Source organism: Scheffersomyces coipomensis (genome assembly GCF_036884675.1).
Source record: "Scheffersomyces coipomensis strain NRRL Y-17651 chromosome Unknown DFJ63scaffold_8, whole genome shotgun sequence".
Lineage (NCBI taxonomy): Eukaryota > Fungi > Ascomycota > Pichiomycetes > Serinales > Debaryomycetaceae > Scheffersomyces > Scheffersomyces coipomensis.
In genome coordinates, this window is record NW_027042899.1 from 405,796 (window position 1) to 420,613 (window position 14,818).

Below are 14,818 nucleotides of genomic sequence, written 5' to 3' on the forward strand. Positions count from 1 at the left end.
ATATTTATTAATTTAATGAATGTTAATGTTTTAAAATTGCGATAGTCGCAAAAGAAAAAATTATGTCTGGGGAAGTAGAAATTTAACCGTTCAATCAATAGTATAGTTTTTATCTATTCATATGATCAACCAACGATGAATAGAAGTAGGCCGTTGTTAAGGGTGACTTCAAGGTGGTATCTGACCACTGTGCCGTATACCTCAGGTCCATTAGGTGTGGATGGGAGGCTACCCAACTCAGGAAATGATTTAAATATATCAGGTCTTGCAATCACTGATCCATTTATGTTATATCAGAATTATGTTCAACTGGGTATATTGGAGAAAGATGAATCTCAATTAAGAACAATGAAGGAGTTTCAAAAGTTATATCATCGAGTATTAGATTATTCACCCCCTGAAGAACTTCTGATCAAAATAAGTTTAATCCTAAAGCAGATTGAAATCAAACATTTGAAAGCTAAAGCGAGAGAACAGGGGACTAAGTACTTACCCATGAGACTTGGGACGTTAGCTAAGCTCTTCGAACGAGATCCTATAGCTGAAGAGAAGAAGTTAATCAGGTTTATTACTGATGAAGAAGAGTTAACTAATTTTGCATCACCACGAGGATTATTGGTGAATGGAGAAGTAGGATGTGGGAAATCAATGTTAATGGATATATTTGCAGCTTCCTTACCTCATAAATCAAAAATGAGATGGCATTATAATAATTTCATCTTATGGGTGTTTTCTGAAATGCATAAAATTCAACAAGAGAGATTATTGAAGTATAGTGTGCAAGGTCATGGCGAAGCTAATAGTAAATTAAGTATGGAAAATGAATTTGTATTGTTTGAAATTGCTCAAAAAATGATCAATAAAAATACGATATTGATCTTAGATGAGTTCATGCTTCCTGATATTGCATCAGCTAATATCATTAAGATTTTATTTACTTATTATTTCAAACTTGGTGGTGTATTGGTAGCAACATCAAATAAATTACCTGAAGAACTTTATGCAAATGAATTTCAAAAATCTAAATTTGAAACATTCACGAGAATCCTTAATATCAGATGTGATTCTGTCGATATGAAATCTTCTAAAGATTATCGAACATTATTTGCTGAAGCTACCAATGAAGAATCTCAATTGGTGATTAAACTTGGAAATGAAAATGAAGAACGAGATTGGAATAACCTTATAAAACATCAAGTCTTACACTTATCCCCAAAAGAATACGATACCCCTTTAGAGGAATTAGGTAAACCTTCACAAGTCACAGTGTATAATAGAACCACTCATATCCCATTAACTTTCAATAACAATAGTTTATGTTATTTAGATTATTCGTACATCTGTCAAGGATTATTCTCATCCTCAGATTATATAACCCTTGCATCTAATTATAAAGTGGTTATATTGGATAATGTCCCCATAATGACAACCAAGATGAAGAATGAAGCGAGAAGATTCATTACGTTACTAGATGCGATATATGAAGCCAAATGTCAATTTTTCATGAGAAGTGAAGTTGATATTGATTATTTATTCTTTCCCGATGCTATGGAAGATATAACTGATGAGAAGATTGTGGAGAAGTTGAAACATATGGATATTGATGATAATTCACTTCAAGTTCAAGATGAGGAAATGTACTCCAAAACCAAGATAGCTATGGAAAATCCTTATAGACCAAATATTGCATCATATGACGATCTGAAAATGGCCATATACGATGAACCAGTAAAGGAGCTTTCAAAGGAGGAAGTGTTCAAGGATATGAGAGCATTTACCGGTGATGATGAGAAATTTGCATTTAAAAGAGCAGTACTGAGAATAAAAGAGATGTTATTCTCTGATGCATGGAGATCAACTGATAGATGGGTTCCAATAGATCAAACCATGAGACCATGGGAAGGGGTGAAAGAGAAAGAAGAAGTAATATTTGCATCTTCTAGAGTTGAACCTACTCCACAAAATGTAAAATCAATAGAAGCCATTGATGTCAAAGTGGTTAAAGATGCATTACCACGAGATATGGCAACTTCATATAATATGCCATTTCGGATGTTTAATGCAATCTTTGCACCCAAATTTTCAAGTTTACAACATTTTTGGGCCATGGGACAATGGTCAACAGGTCAAGGTAAAAGACTTCGGGATAATATTAGTAAAACATGGATAAATAGTAGTAAATTTAATAGAGATATTGATAAATAGACATAATATAGATAAGTAGAAAACTTACCATCAATTAATCAATTAGTTCTCAAAACAATGTATATTTGAAAATCCGAGGAAAATGGGGAAAAAGGAAAAATCATCCTCTGCTTTTTCTAAAGGAACACAACAAAAAAAAAAAGAAGTATCAACCCCAGATTTATGAAACTGGCTATTTCCTTTTGAATGGTATCAAAGTTTCAAGTCCAATGTTAACCCCAGAAAGACTAGTCAAACTAGCATACAATTATCCTCAACTTCATAACACTTGGTATTTGGTGGCTTGTGCGTGTTTAACGGTGATCAATCAACCCCAAGAGATTCCCAAGATTTTCCATTTTGCGTTACGACAACAATTATTGGAATTTTCAAATGATAAAGGTCTTTTAACGGATAAGTTCTTATTGAAATTGGCTCAAGATTCGATATCTTCTCTGGATAAGTTTCAAGATTTAGCTTCAGTAGGAGTTGGTTTGCCGGATATATTGATTCCTTTTACTTATTATGATAAATTACCATTAAAGTTCAAATATGCAAAGACTGATGATATTCATGCAACTCAATCTGTCATTGCTGCTAAGTTCAGAGAAGTGATTTTGAAATCAACTGCATTGGCAGGATTACCAAAGGCCATTAATGCTCTTATGATCTTAAAAAGTGTTACTCCAACCAGTATTAGACCAGGTACTTTACCGGAAAGAAAACCAATTGTTCATCCTGGTCGTTTATTATCATCTTATATTGTAGGCGAAGATGCAGAAGGAACTAAATTTGAAAGTAGTTCAAGAAGTCCTCAAACTTCAGACACTATAGATGGACCAATATCTGTCAATTCTTTCGATGTGAAACAATTGAAGGAAGATTTAACCCGAGGTTCGGAATTCTGGAATGATATTTATACTAATAAAATCAATACTAGAATCAAAAGACAAATGATGAATGCGTATCCTGACTTATGGTATCATACTTATCATCATGTCTATGGTCCATTATTAAGTTTCACCGATATCTTGTCTGCCAGAGAGACTTCAATGTGTGTCGTTTCAAGTTTGATTCCTCAAGATGTTAATCCTCAATTAAAAGGACATTTGAAAGGTGCTCATAATTTAGGAGTTACCAAAGAAGAATTAACTGATTTAAGATCATTAGTATTTGATATTTGTGATTGGAGTGGTAATATTCATTGGAAAGGGGGTAAAGATAGCGTTGCTAAATTATAAGACAGAAATTTCTACAGTTCCTAAATTTGACTTTTTAACTTATAAATATATATATATATTCTGAAATCAATTAGTTAATTTTTTTTTTCTATAGCATATAATATAAAGATGATAACTAAAAAATTATGATAAAATGAACATTGTAAAGAAAGAATTGAAATAAAATGACTTTGGGTTGAAGAAGATTTTGGGATGATTTTTATGGGATTGATTGGAGTATGAACACAGCATCACCCATTTCACAATTGGATTCTATCTTGTCTTCTAATCAAGTATACTTGTAAACCACAGAATACGAAGAAAGCCAAGTAAACAAACACAGCTCCAAACACAGTCTTAGCCACTTCTTCACCATTTTCAGGATCATCAATTGAACCCATCATGGACTCATGTCCAATTTTAAATAAATAACCAATGAATGACAATATAACAATAGCAAATGCCGACAACACAGTACAGCAGTAGGCTTGACCTGTAGACACAACTGGCTTCATCTTTGTAATATAATTGGAATGGTTGTGATACGAATTTGTCCAATATCAAACTCTTTATCTGGTCAAACTATTGTTAGTTTCAATTACCCTCATTTAAAATTAAACCCAATTTTGGAAGAATTTGTATATGCAGTCCGGGCCAAATTTTTTAATTAACTATGTACTATTAAAACTAAACATAAATTATATATTATACTCTGAATTGTACTGTTTTCTTAGGGACTCTCTTACCTAAGGGCACAGGAGAGTCGGTATTGCTGTTACTACTACTATCATCTTCTTCTTGTTGCAGCAGATGACCTAAATGTTGTACTTCGTCATCATCCAGTCCAAAAGGAGTGGTAATCATTGGGGTATTATTTGAAGTGGGATCATTTGATGAATTATTATCAATGGTCAATGCTCCACCGATATCGAATTTACCTGATATTTTCCTCTTCTTGATCAATTGTACTGCTTTGAATACTTCTTTTAAAAGATGTAATCGATCAGAAACAATTTGGACATTCTCATACCATTCTTGTTCAATCTCTTGTAATTCAAAATCTGACAACGTCTTAGTCAAAGATTTATTCTGGATGGTATTACTTTTATCCAGATAACTTGCTAATGCTCTAAGAGCTTCCTTATAAGATTTTTGAGGAACATAAAATATACTTTCTATCTTTTTAACTTCAGGTGGAGTGATTAGTATAGATGGAGATGGACTGGTTGATTCTTGTGATTCAGATTCCTTCGATACTTCAAGTTTGTCCAAGGCAGAAATTCTTGTCGTGGTAGTAGTAGGAGTAACTTGTTCCACAATTTTGGTATCTTCTGGGATAGTTGCAACTTCAGAAGGAGGTGTAGGAGTTCGATTTCGAGCCCGACGATTCGAACTTCTATTATTATTAACAGGCAGAGATATAGGTGTATCACTATTATTTAGACTAGCTAAACCTCTTGGATTATAGTGAAGTTTAACTATTTTAGAAGGAGATGATGAAGTAGATGAAGATACGGATGAAGAAATTGGTAATGACAAAGATGATTCATCTTTCTCCACGTCTGATTTCAAATCCGGTTGCAGACTATCATCGGAACTTTTTAGATATTTCTGTTTATTATACTTTAATGTTATTAGATACTTTGGCATTTATGATAAATAATTAATTTGCAATATAGTTTATAACTTCTTTCTTTACACCCAAATTACGATTTTAATTATCACTAAAATTTGATTACTGCTAAAAAAGATCCTCGTCATGTTAAGAGAGAAAAAGAAGTCGTGTATTGTTCAATCGATTTATTAAACTTATACCAAAAAAAGGTCAATAGATTCAAATTTCAAAGTATGATATGCTTAATTTGGATAGAACAGTTTGATAATGACAACAGCTAATCTAGAACAAGTATCAGAGAATGGTCCATTGATATCTACAGCTGATCAAGTGCTGGCACTTATCGAATCCTTCATTGAATTAGGTGTGTTGGTTCATGATAATCAAGGTACTCAACAATCACATACTGCTTTAACTCGTAAAACCAATCAAGTTATAAGTCAATTATCAGGATTAACTTCAAGTCCATTCACTCAACAATATCCTATTCCTATTGATGTGTTTTCCTATATTGAAGATGGTAGAAATCCCGACATTTATACTAGAGAATTCATTGAAGTTACTGCTAAGAGTAATGCTCGATTAAAGGGGAAAATGAAAGGATTTGCTATTTTAAGAGATATATTAGGAGATAAATTAGGCAAAGAGTTTCCCAGGTTAGTTGAAAATATTGAGGATATAAAGAGGAGAACTTCAATTGAAGAAGTTATAGAATAAGGAGTAAGGAGTGAAGTAAACAACAAAGTGTGTCCAAATCAAAAAAAAAAATAAAAATGTAACAGGTCAACTCCAAGACCAATGGTTTAAAGCAATGGTCTGGTTAAGAGAATGCTGCTATAGTAGTATATATATCCAAGACTTTGAATTGTTGCTCCATTTCTTATAGAGTAATTATAAGATAGAATAAGTCAGACTACACTAGACTAGTAGGCTGGCTGTTTTTTGGTGCTTTCCAATGACTGTTAGTTTAACGAATTGGTCTAATGGTGCCACTGGTTCGTTAGTTAGACCTCAACTTTTAGTCTTAACTTGGTTTCGGATTTCATGATACTGGTTATCATCATAATCATGCATTTTGAATCCAAATCACCAGCATAACCATGTATCCATTGTCTTAAAAAGCTAAATCAATGTTGTAGTTCGTTTATATATTCTATTATACACGTTAAAATAAATACAAAATTAAGAAATTTTTAAACTATAGCAAGAAGAAAGGAGCTCATCTAACCGTAATAGTATAACAGATGATTTAATTAGGAAAAAATAACATAAAAATGACACGCTTTTTTAAGATTTTAACTATTTCACCTTCAATTATTTATGCATATTATGCATATAAATGAATCTTATTTTGATCGCTATATCCCATTAGTATATTGGTTGTAAATTGAAATATTTTATACTGTCATAATTGAGGCGTGTATTAAAACATACCCTTAATTATTGCGGTTGGGATGTATTATGCAAAAAGAAGGCTGGTTTAAAAACTTTTTGTGTCGCATTTTTTTTTAACTGCAAATTATGAGGGTACTACCAGCGTTGCATCCATCTTATTATTAAACAAGTGGGTTAAAAATAATAGAATTTTACGAATATAATGGTTGTATATGCAGTTTTCAAACGTTCATTACATAGATTGCACACATACACGTAGAGCATGAAAGAACGTTGGGCACATCTTACATGTATCTTTGTTAGATGACAAAGGCTGGCTATTGAAGTTTTTCTTCTGTCAAACTTATATATAAAATACCATTGTTGCTTGCTTCAACAATCCATTTGTGATTTCTTTCTTTTATATAATAAGTCAATTGTACTCTTCTTCTTCTTCATTCTTCTTCGTTATTTTGTTGTTTTTTATAAACTTCATTCATTGTTGAAACATATTATCAAACTTGTTAAACCTTATCAGTAACAATAGTGGTTCTTATCCTAGACAGCCTTCATGCAAAAGACTTCCAACTTACTTTCACTCCTTTTAATCTCTTTGCTTGGTGCTTCTAGAGTTAGAGCAGCTGAGACGGTTTATGACGGTACAACCACCGTCACTACCACTCCAGTTGTAACAGTTACTACTACTCTTGGTTTAATAGCAGAAGTTTATGAAACTGAATATATTTATACCGGTACCGATGGTCAATTAACTACTTATACTACTATTGGTGGTACTTCTTATGTTGCTGACACTGAAACTACAACTGCTGCTGACCCAACTAGTTCAACTTCAGATGAAGATCCAGATGCTTCAACTACTGATACTACCACTACTACTCCAATTTCAACTACTACCAATACTGATATTACTAGTGCTTCCCCAACTACCTCAACCACCAGTACTGACCCAACCACCTCCAGTTCTAGTACTGATCCAACCACCTCCACTTCTAGTACTGATCCAGCTACTACTTCTACCACCAGTACTGATCCAACCACAACTTCTACCACCAGTACCGATCCAACCACCACTAGTACTGACCCAGCTTCTTCTACTAGTGTTGATCCAACTTCAAGTTTCTCTACCACTGTTCCAGGTGCTTCATCAATTCCTTACTCTGATGTTATTGAAGCTACTACTTCTACTATTCCAGCTAGTATTGCCCCAGGTAAATATTCTACTTCAACCATTCAAACCACTACAGTATTAGAAGATGGTACTACCGCCGCTCTTAATCTCGTTGTGTTATACACCACAGAATGTAATATTTAAAAAAGCTTAAGATAATATTCTTTCGTGAAACGTTTTCAAATTCGGTTTAGTTCGTGCTACTTTTCTTCTCTACTAATAGATTGTATATCCATTTAAAATATTAAAAATAAATATTTTTCTTTATTAAAATAAATTTTAAAAATAGTAAAGTAATAGAATTTATATAATGAGTTATATCCTTTTTCAACTTCTTGGTCCATTTTGTTCTAATGGATCTGTTGGATTATCAGAATTTATATCAAAATATTCTTTAGGTGCACATTTCAACTTAATTTCAACATCTGTATTGTCAACACAAGAATATGTGGGAGGAGTATTCAAATTAAACAAAACAATTCCATAGTTCTTTAAATTTCCTCCAGTTTCACTAACCACTTCCCAAGTATCTTTAACATATTTGAAAGCACCTTCACGAAATTGTAAGCTATTTACTCTAGCTTCAGGGAAAAAAGCATAACTCAAGTCACCAAATACTTGAATTTTACCACCAGGAGCAATGGTACATTTGACAGATCCGGTACTGGCTAAAGATAAGGATCCAGATACTTCTGCAGTTGCTGCTGCAATATACGCCATGAAGTCAACTTCAACTTTTGCTTGAAGAGAAAGTGAGATTTTAGCATTCCATTTATATGACTGTTCAAATGTAGACTCTGAACTTGAAAGTTCGTTAGAAATACAGGGACTGACAGGAATATTAGTCACAACTGCTTCTTGAACTTCTCCTGACTTAAGTGCAACCATTTCAACAGTTCTATGTTTAGGTTTCCCCCAACCCCAATCCCAAGCTCGCTTAGTTTTGTCTGGCAACCTTTCTGAATCAGCAAACAAGTAAATAACATCTTCTTTGATCAAATGAATATATGTGTTACTTGCAACATCCACATCTTTCTTTTTCACAATTTTTTTCCAGAATTCTGATTCTTTTAATTCTTTTTGATCATCAAAAGCTAAATTGATTATTTCTTGATCTCTGTTCACTAAAAAGACTGATTTATTTTCAACCTTCTCTTTAAGTTCGATTGAAATTTTTGGATTATTAGAATCATAAAAGTCAGCCGTATTCACAAATGTGGCTAAACATTGTGATAATAAAAACACAACTATAACATAAGCTTTATTACTGAAAATCATAATTTTATTTTGATATTTGATACTAGAAAAGAAATGAAAAGAAAAGAAAAGAAAAACGTACAAATTATTTTAAAACTAATGCAAGAAATGTCATTATTTATATAGTTATATAAGTCATTGACCAATATTAGTTACATCATCGTATAATAAACATTTAAGGCAAATTTAACTAAGCTTGGAAAATTTCGCAGCAATAGCAAGAAACTAAATTTCCGTAAATTTAAGCAGAATATAAAATTCAATCATCGGTTCGAAATGGAATTGAAATTCAGGCAAGGGTTGAGGACCACAAGCGGCTGTTCCTACTCCGTGTTGTTTATAATCAATTCTTACATATCTATTCTTACCTCTAATAATTTCATTGGGATGTTTTGCCTCTTCAAGATTTTCTTCATTGGAAAATTTAAAGCCGAACTTATTTTTAGATGATACCAATAGACCCATCTTTCCCAAATTATCTTCTAAGAGGACCATCTCAGTATCCTCATGGTTACCATTTTCCTGAGGAAAGTCATAATTGTAATTGATTTCAGCTAAGGTAGAGCGATGAATACCAATTTTTTGAGATTCTTTCTTATCAGGATAACTTTCTCCAGGACCACGACCAAACCATCTGATCTTATCACCAAGTTCATCATTGACAGTGAATTCATAACCAAATCTTGGAAGAGTATCTGGGAAAAGTTTTGGATCTCCAACAGCTATTAACTCGATATTCTTATCAATTTGACCATCGTAAATCAAATAAGTTTCAATGGATTTGAAACCCCATGCAAGGGTTGGTGGAGCAATATGACTTTCTACAATAAATGTAGCTATCAATCCATTTTCATTCTTTGCTTGTTTGACATCGACATTTCTAATTGACTTTTTCATACAATGAAGTCCAAATCTTCTCCAATAAGGTGCATTCTTAAATTCGTCATTATTAATACATGGTCTCCAAAAATTCAAATTGCTTGGAGGAATGATATCTTCTTCACTAACTTGAACTTTGCTCTCTTCGAAACACCAGCTAGTTATTCTGCCTTCTATCTTGTTGAATACTAACCTTTGTTTATCAGTAATAATTTTTACTTCATTGTGTTTATTCTCAAAGATTATCGCCGAAGTAACATTAGAAGGCAAAACTTCCCATTCTTGAAGGCTTATCTCTAATTGGGACCACGCAACAGTATGACCCATATCTAAAGCATTTGTAGCTTCTTTGGTTTTAAATTGAACGTCAAAGATGACTTTAGAAAACTGGGTAGTGTCGACAGTAAGAATTGGAATATCAGCTAACACTTCTTGTTTAGACTTTATTTTTGGAAGTTCTATTTCACCAATCTGTAACAAATGCTCTTCAAGGCAATCATAACCGGTATAAGTATAAAAAGCAATGTAATGATCAAGATTGATGAAATCGAATGTATTCTTAATTCTCAATTTACCACTTTCAAAAGTACAAACAATAGGTTCGATGACCTTTTTATATTCAATCAAACCTGGAGTTGGATCATGAACAGAATTAACAAGTCCATCCATTATGAAAACACCATCATTTGGCTTGTCGCCAAAATCTCCACCATAGTAATATGTTTTACCACCATCCTTGTTAATGACTTCAAGTCCATGGTTTGCCCATTCCCAAATAAAACCACCTTGTAAGTTGTCATGTTTGTAAAATAGCTCTTGATACTGTTTAAGCAAACCAGGTCCATTACCCATGGCATGACCATATTCACAAAGGATTAATGGTTTTTCCTTTTGATTGGCATAATTCTCAGTGGACTTAATACCAGTATACATTCTACTGTACATATCTGCAATCACAGCATCCAAATCACCTTCGTAATGGATGGGCCTCTTTTGGAAATCAACACTTCTAATTCTTTCTGCCATTTTAGCATGATTACAACCTAAGAATGACTCATTACCCAAAGACCAAATGATTACTGAAGGTTGGTTAAAATCACGATTAACCAATTGATTGGCCCTATCCACGTAAGCAACTTCCCAATCCTTATTATCTGAGGTGAATTTTCCTGCTTCTTTGAAAAGTTTTAATTTAGGCTCATCATATTCTACATTATCCTCAAGATCTAGTGGAGCAGATAAGGCTTGATAAAATCCATGGCATTCGAGGTCTGCTTCGTCCAAAACCCAAAATCCTAACCTATTGGTCAACTCATAAAATTTTGGATGGTTAGGATAATGTGAAGTCCTAATGGCATTAATATTATGCCTTTTCATTATTAATAAATCACGAAGAATAAAATCTAATGGAACTGCTCTACCATACTTTGGATGATGATCGTGTCTGTTTACACCTCGGAGTAATATTGGCCTTCCATTTACTTGAATTAAACCATCTTTCATTTCGACTTTTCTAAATCCAACCTCCTGTGTCACAGAAGATACTACTTTATCCTTATAGATTATGTCAATAACCAACTTATAAAGGTCTGGGGTTTCAGCAGTCCACTTTGTTGGATCTGGAACTGGAATAGTAATTTGATTGTTGATATCCCCATCGTACTCTTCTTGGATTATTAACTCTGACTCATTATCAAATAAATTAATTTGGAACTTTGATGGTTTATTTAATGAAAGGTTGATTTCAAGATTGGAATCCCTATATTCATTATCCAAATCAGTGTTAATTTGGAAATTCTTGATATAACCCGATTTATTAAATCCCAACAAGTAGACATCCCTGAATATTCCGCTTAACCACCATTGATCTTGATCTTCAATGTACGACGAAGATGACCATTGATAAACTCTAACAATAAGTTCATTTGGACTTTGTCTAGAAATTAACTTGCTAATATCAAACTCAGCTGCATTTCTACTGCCTTCATTATATCCTAGCAATTTACCATTTAAGAAAACATGATAAGAATTGTCAACGCCTTCAAATCTAATTCTATATTCAAAGTCCTCTGAGTTCCAATTGACTGGAACAGTGAAGTATCTTCTATAAGTACCAACTGGATTTTGTGAAGGTGGGTGTGGTGGATCAACCGGGAAGGGATATTGGACATTAGTATAATGTGGTTTTCCAAAGCCTGATAATTGCCAATGTCCAGGAACAGCTATTGATGAATTGAAAAAGTTGTCCTCTTTCCCAGTAGCCCTTTCCCCTTCATCGTATCTGAAATCCCATACCCCATTAAGTGAAAGAGTAGATTCGAGGGGTAAATAGTAAGCCCGTGGTTCTAATCTGTTGGTTTGAACAATTGCAGGGTTGGAGAGGCAATTGGTTAGTTGGGGATCTGTAAAATCAATAACCATGGTCTTAATTTTGTAAATCACAGGATAATAAGTTAGTTTTTTCTTTACTCCAATTCCACACTTAGGATGCTATCTTTTATTTAAATGAAAGTAGGAGTTCATAAGTGGGGCAGGATGAGTATTTCCTCGAATCAAGCAAAGCCGTTCCCCCACAAAAAACAAGTTAATTATCGTATAAGTTCTTCTCGGGGATGTATCGGTAAGTGAAGTATACAAGTTTTGAACGTTGGTATATTTAGGTTTATGTAACGTGGTAATGTGTTATATGGTGTAAATTCGCAGTAATTGCAACGTTGCTTACAAATTTACAACTGAAATGGGAATTAAGCTTTTTAAAGAGTCTTTAATTATTGTAAATCTTCTCGGCCATACTTTCACTCTAAAATAATCATTGGTTGATCTATTTCAAGTTGAAATTTAAAGTTTATATACCGTGACAGGATGGGGAATTACGGTATTCTTCTGGTGGGGTACATGCTTCGACCAGGAACTTATAAAGGATCCCATGTTCGACAAGTTGTTTGATCCAGTTGCAGTATTTCAAAAGTTCCTAGTAGTAGACCCTTGGATATTCTAGTCGTGATGCTGTATGAAAGTAGTGAATCTGTTCGTGAAGATTCAAATATTAAAAATGGAAGTGATAATCACTTAATCGATGTACCTCCAGCAAGTTTGGAAGATATTGAGACCTACCCCATTTTAAGTAGACCAATGATTCCTTTACTTGCTTCTTGTTTCCTTATTTATTTAGTTGCTACTACTACTGGTTTTGATGGTTCCTTGATGTCAAGTATCTATACTCAAGAAGATTATTTAAGGGAATTTAATTTAGATGCTGACTCTTCAACTTCTACAGGTATTATCTTCTCTATCTACAATATTGGACAAATTGTTGGAGCATTGTTCTGTCCTTTTATTGATTGGAAGGGTAGAAAAAACGTTATTATCTTTGGTTGTTTAGGTGTTGTTGTTGGTGCTGTTATTACTGCAGTTTCTAAAAATATTGGTACATTACTTGCTGGTAGATTCATTTTGAGTTTCTTCACCACTTTAGCTAACACTGCTGCTCCTTTATACGTTACCGAAATTGCTGCTCCAAAGGCAAGAGCCAGAATCGCTGGTTGTTACAATACTTTATGGTATTGTGGTGCTATTATTGCTGCATTTACTGCTTATGGTGCAAACTTACATCACAGTGGAAGTTCATTAAGTTTTAGATTACCTCTTGGTATTCAAGCTGTTTGTCCAGGAATTGTGTTTATATTCGGTTGGTTCATCCCAGAAAGTCCAAGATGGTTGGTAGGTGTTGGTCGGTTAGATGAAGCTAGACAGGTTATTGTAAACTATCATTGTAATGGAAATATGGATCATCCTCTTGTTGATTTTGAAATGGCTGGAATGGAAGCTTCTTTTGAAGGAAAATCTTTACAAAACTCATTTAGATTATTAGATCCAAGACCACTTTTCAAGAATCGTAATAGTTATCGTTCATGTTTAGTTATTATCATTGCATTCTTTGGTCAATTTTCAGGTAATAATTGTGCTAGTTATTATCTTCCAACTATGTTAACCAAGATTGGTATGACTTCAGTCACTACCAATGTGTTAATGAATGCTGTGTATTCGATTGTTGCTTGGATGGCATCTATCGTTGGTGCTTTTGCCCATGAAAGAATTGGTAGAAGAAAGATGCTTATGTTTTCAACTATTACAGCTGCTTTAGCTTTGACCGGTTTAGCTATATCAACAGCAAGATATAATGCTATCCCTACTAAAGCTGCATCTCAAAGTGCCCTTGCTTTTATTTATTTATTTGGTATATTCTTCTCATTTGCATTCACCCCTGTCCAAGTCATCTATGCTTGTGAAGTTGCTTCAAATCCAATGAGATCAAGATCCATGATCATCTTTAATATCACTGCAGGTATCGCTCAATTCATCAACCAATTTGCCACACCAACGGCTATGAAGAATATTTCATATTGGTTCTATGTCTTCTATGTGTTCTGGGATCTTTTTGAATGTGTGGTCATTTACTTCTTCTTCGTTGAAACTAAGAGTAGAACATTGGAAGAAATGGATGAAATTTTCTTAGCAAAGAATCCAAGAAAAGTATCAGTTGGAAATTATGAGGACGAGAATGATGATTCAAAGAAATTTCTTCAATATAGAAATAATGCCGTTACTTCTATTTCTCATATTTTTTCTAAGTCAAAAGTTGAAGAAAAAGTTAGTGAAGCCGTCTAAAGAGATAATAGACATTAATATTCCCCTTATAAAGTCATAAAAGGCCTTTCTTGTCACGGTAAATCATGTCAATCAAGGCGTATATACAGTATATATAAAATCTTCAGAATTTAGATAAAGTATAAATGAATGCATGAATGAATGAAATTAGTTATGAACAATAATTATTTTTGTATGGGGACACAAACGCAGATCATGTAGTATTTTTTTGCGGCAACTCATCTCCTCATTTGTTTTGGTTTACGATTCAAAGGCAATCATTGGAGCTATTAAAGTACACGTTGAGAGGATTTCTATTGCTAATTACTTACTCTCGGAGAAGATATTTACTGGCTAAACTTTCTTATGGCTACTTTTAGATATTTTATATCTGTTCTGGTTCTTGGAGCGAATTGTTTAACTAAAGCAAATTAAGGAATCATAAGGTTAAAT

The 14,818-nt window shown here is 33.4% G+C and overlaps 8 protein-coding genes across 8 annotated transcripts; 4 read left to right on the top strand and 4 right to left on the bottom strand. All coding sequences in view use genetic code 12, as the record gives it.

Annotated features, from left to right (window-relative positions):
- The first annotated feature begins 43 nt into the window (after nucleotides 1-43).
- AFG1 (Afg1p) lies at nucleotides 44-2,310 on the top strand. The gene has a single exon (XM_064904394.1). The coding sequence runs from the start codon at nucleotides 136-138 to the stop codon at nucleotides 2,203-2,205; it is 2,070 nt and encodes a 689-aa protein (XP_064759724.1). The 5' UTR covers nucleotides 44-135; the 3' UTR covers nucleotides 2,206-2,310.
- Nucleotides 2,311-3,767, top strand: DFJ63DRAFT_249720 (uncharacterized protein). Its single transcript, XM_064904407.1, has one exon. It carries the CDS (start codon nucleotides 2,415-2,417, stop codon nucleotides 3,423-3,425), a length of 1,011 nt encoding a protein of 336 aa, XP_064759725.1. The 5' UTR covers nucleotides 2,311-2,414; the 3' UTR covers nucleotides 3,426-3,767.
- DFJ63DRAFT_248966 (uncharacterized protein) lies at nucleotides 3,545-4,014 on the bottom strand. Its single transcript, XM_064904401.1, has one exon. It carries the CDS (start codon nucleotides 3,917-3,919, stop codon nucleotides 3,665-3,667), a length of 255 nt encoding a protein of 84 aa, XP_064759726.1. The 5' UTR covers nucleotides 3,920-4,014; the 3' UTR covers nucleotides 3,545-3,664.
- Nucleotides 4,015-4,109: 95 nt separating this feature from the next.
- On the bottom strand, nucleotides 4,110-5,054 carry DFJ63DRAFT_315639 (uncharacterized protein; the record flags this gene model as incomplete). Its single annotated transcript, XM_064906587.1, has 1 exon — nucleotides 4,110-5,054. The coding sequence occupies one exon, from the start codon at nucleotides 5,052-5,054 to the stop codon at nucleotides 4,110-4,112; it is 945 nt and encodes a 314-aa protein (XP_064759727.1).
- Nucleotides 5,055-5,286: 232 nt separating this feature from the next.
- MED10 (mediator complex subunit) lies at nucleotides 5,287-5,736 on the top strand (the record flags this gene model as incomplete). The annotated part of the gene is made up of 1 exon (XM_064906588.1): nucleotides 5,287-5,736. The coding sequence occupies one exon, from the start codon at nucleotides 5,287-5,289 to the stop codon at nucleotides 5,734-5,736; it is 450 nt and encodes a 149-aa protein (XP_064759728.1).
- Nucleotides 5,737-7,786: 2,050 nt separating this feature from the next.
- On the bottom strand, nucleotides 7,787-8,962 carry DFJ63DRAFT_249827 (uncharacterized protein). Its single transcript, XM_064904408.1, has one exon. It carries the CDS (start codon nucleotides 8,858-8,860, stop codon nucleotides 7,910-7,912), a length of 951 nt encoding a protein of 316 aa, XP_064759729.1. The 5' UTR covers nucleotides 8,861-8,962; the 3' UTR covers nucleotides 7,787-7,909.
- A 102-nt stretch (nucleotides 8,963-9,064) lies between these two features.
- Nucleotides 9,065-12,139, bottom strand: DFJ63DRAFT_290648 (glycosyl hydrolases family 2, TIM barrel domain-containing protein; the record flags this gene model as incomplete). The annotated part of the gene is made up of 1 exon (XM_064905328.1): nucleotides 9,065-12,139. The coding sequence occupies one exon, from the start codon at nucleotides 12,137-12,139 to the stop codon at nucleotides 9,065-9,067; it is 3,075 nt and encodes a 1,024-aa protein (XP_064759730.1).
- A 582-nt stretch (nucleotides 12,140-12,721) lies between these two features.
- Nucleotides 12,722-14,386, top strand: DFJ63DRAFT_290715 (lactose permease; the record flags this gene model as incomplete). The annotated part of the gene is made up of 1 exon (XM_064905333.1): nucleotides 12,722-14,386. The coding sequence occupies one exon, from the start codon at nucleotides 12,722-12,724 to the stop codon at nucleotides 14,384-14,386; it is 1,665 nt and encodes a 554-aa protein (XP_064759731.1).
- Nucleotides 14,387-14,818: the final 432 nt, after the last annotated feature.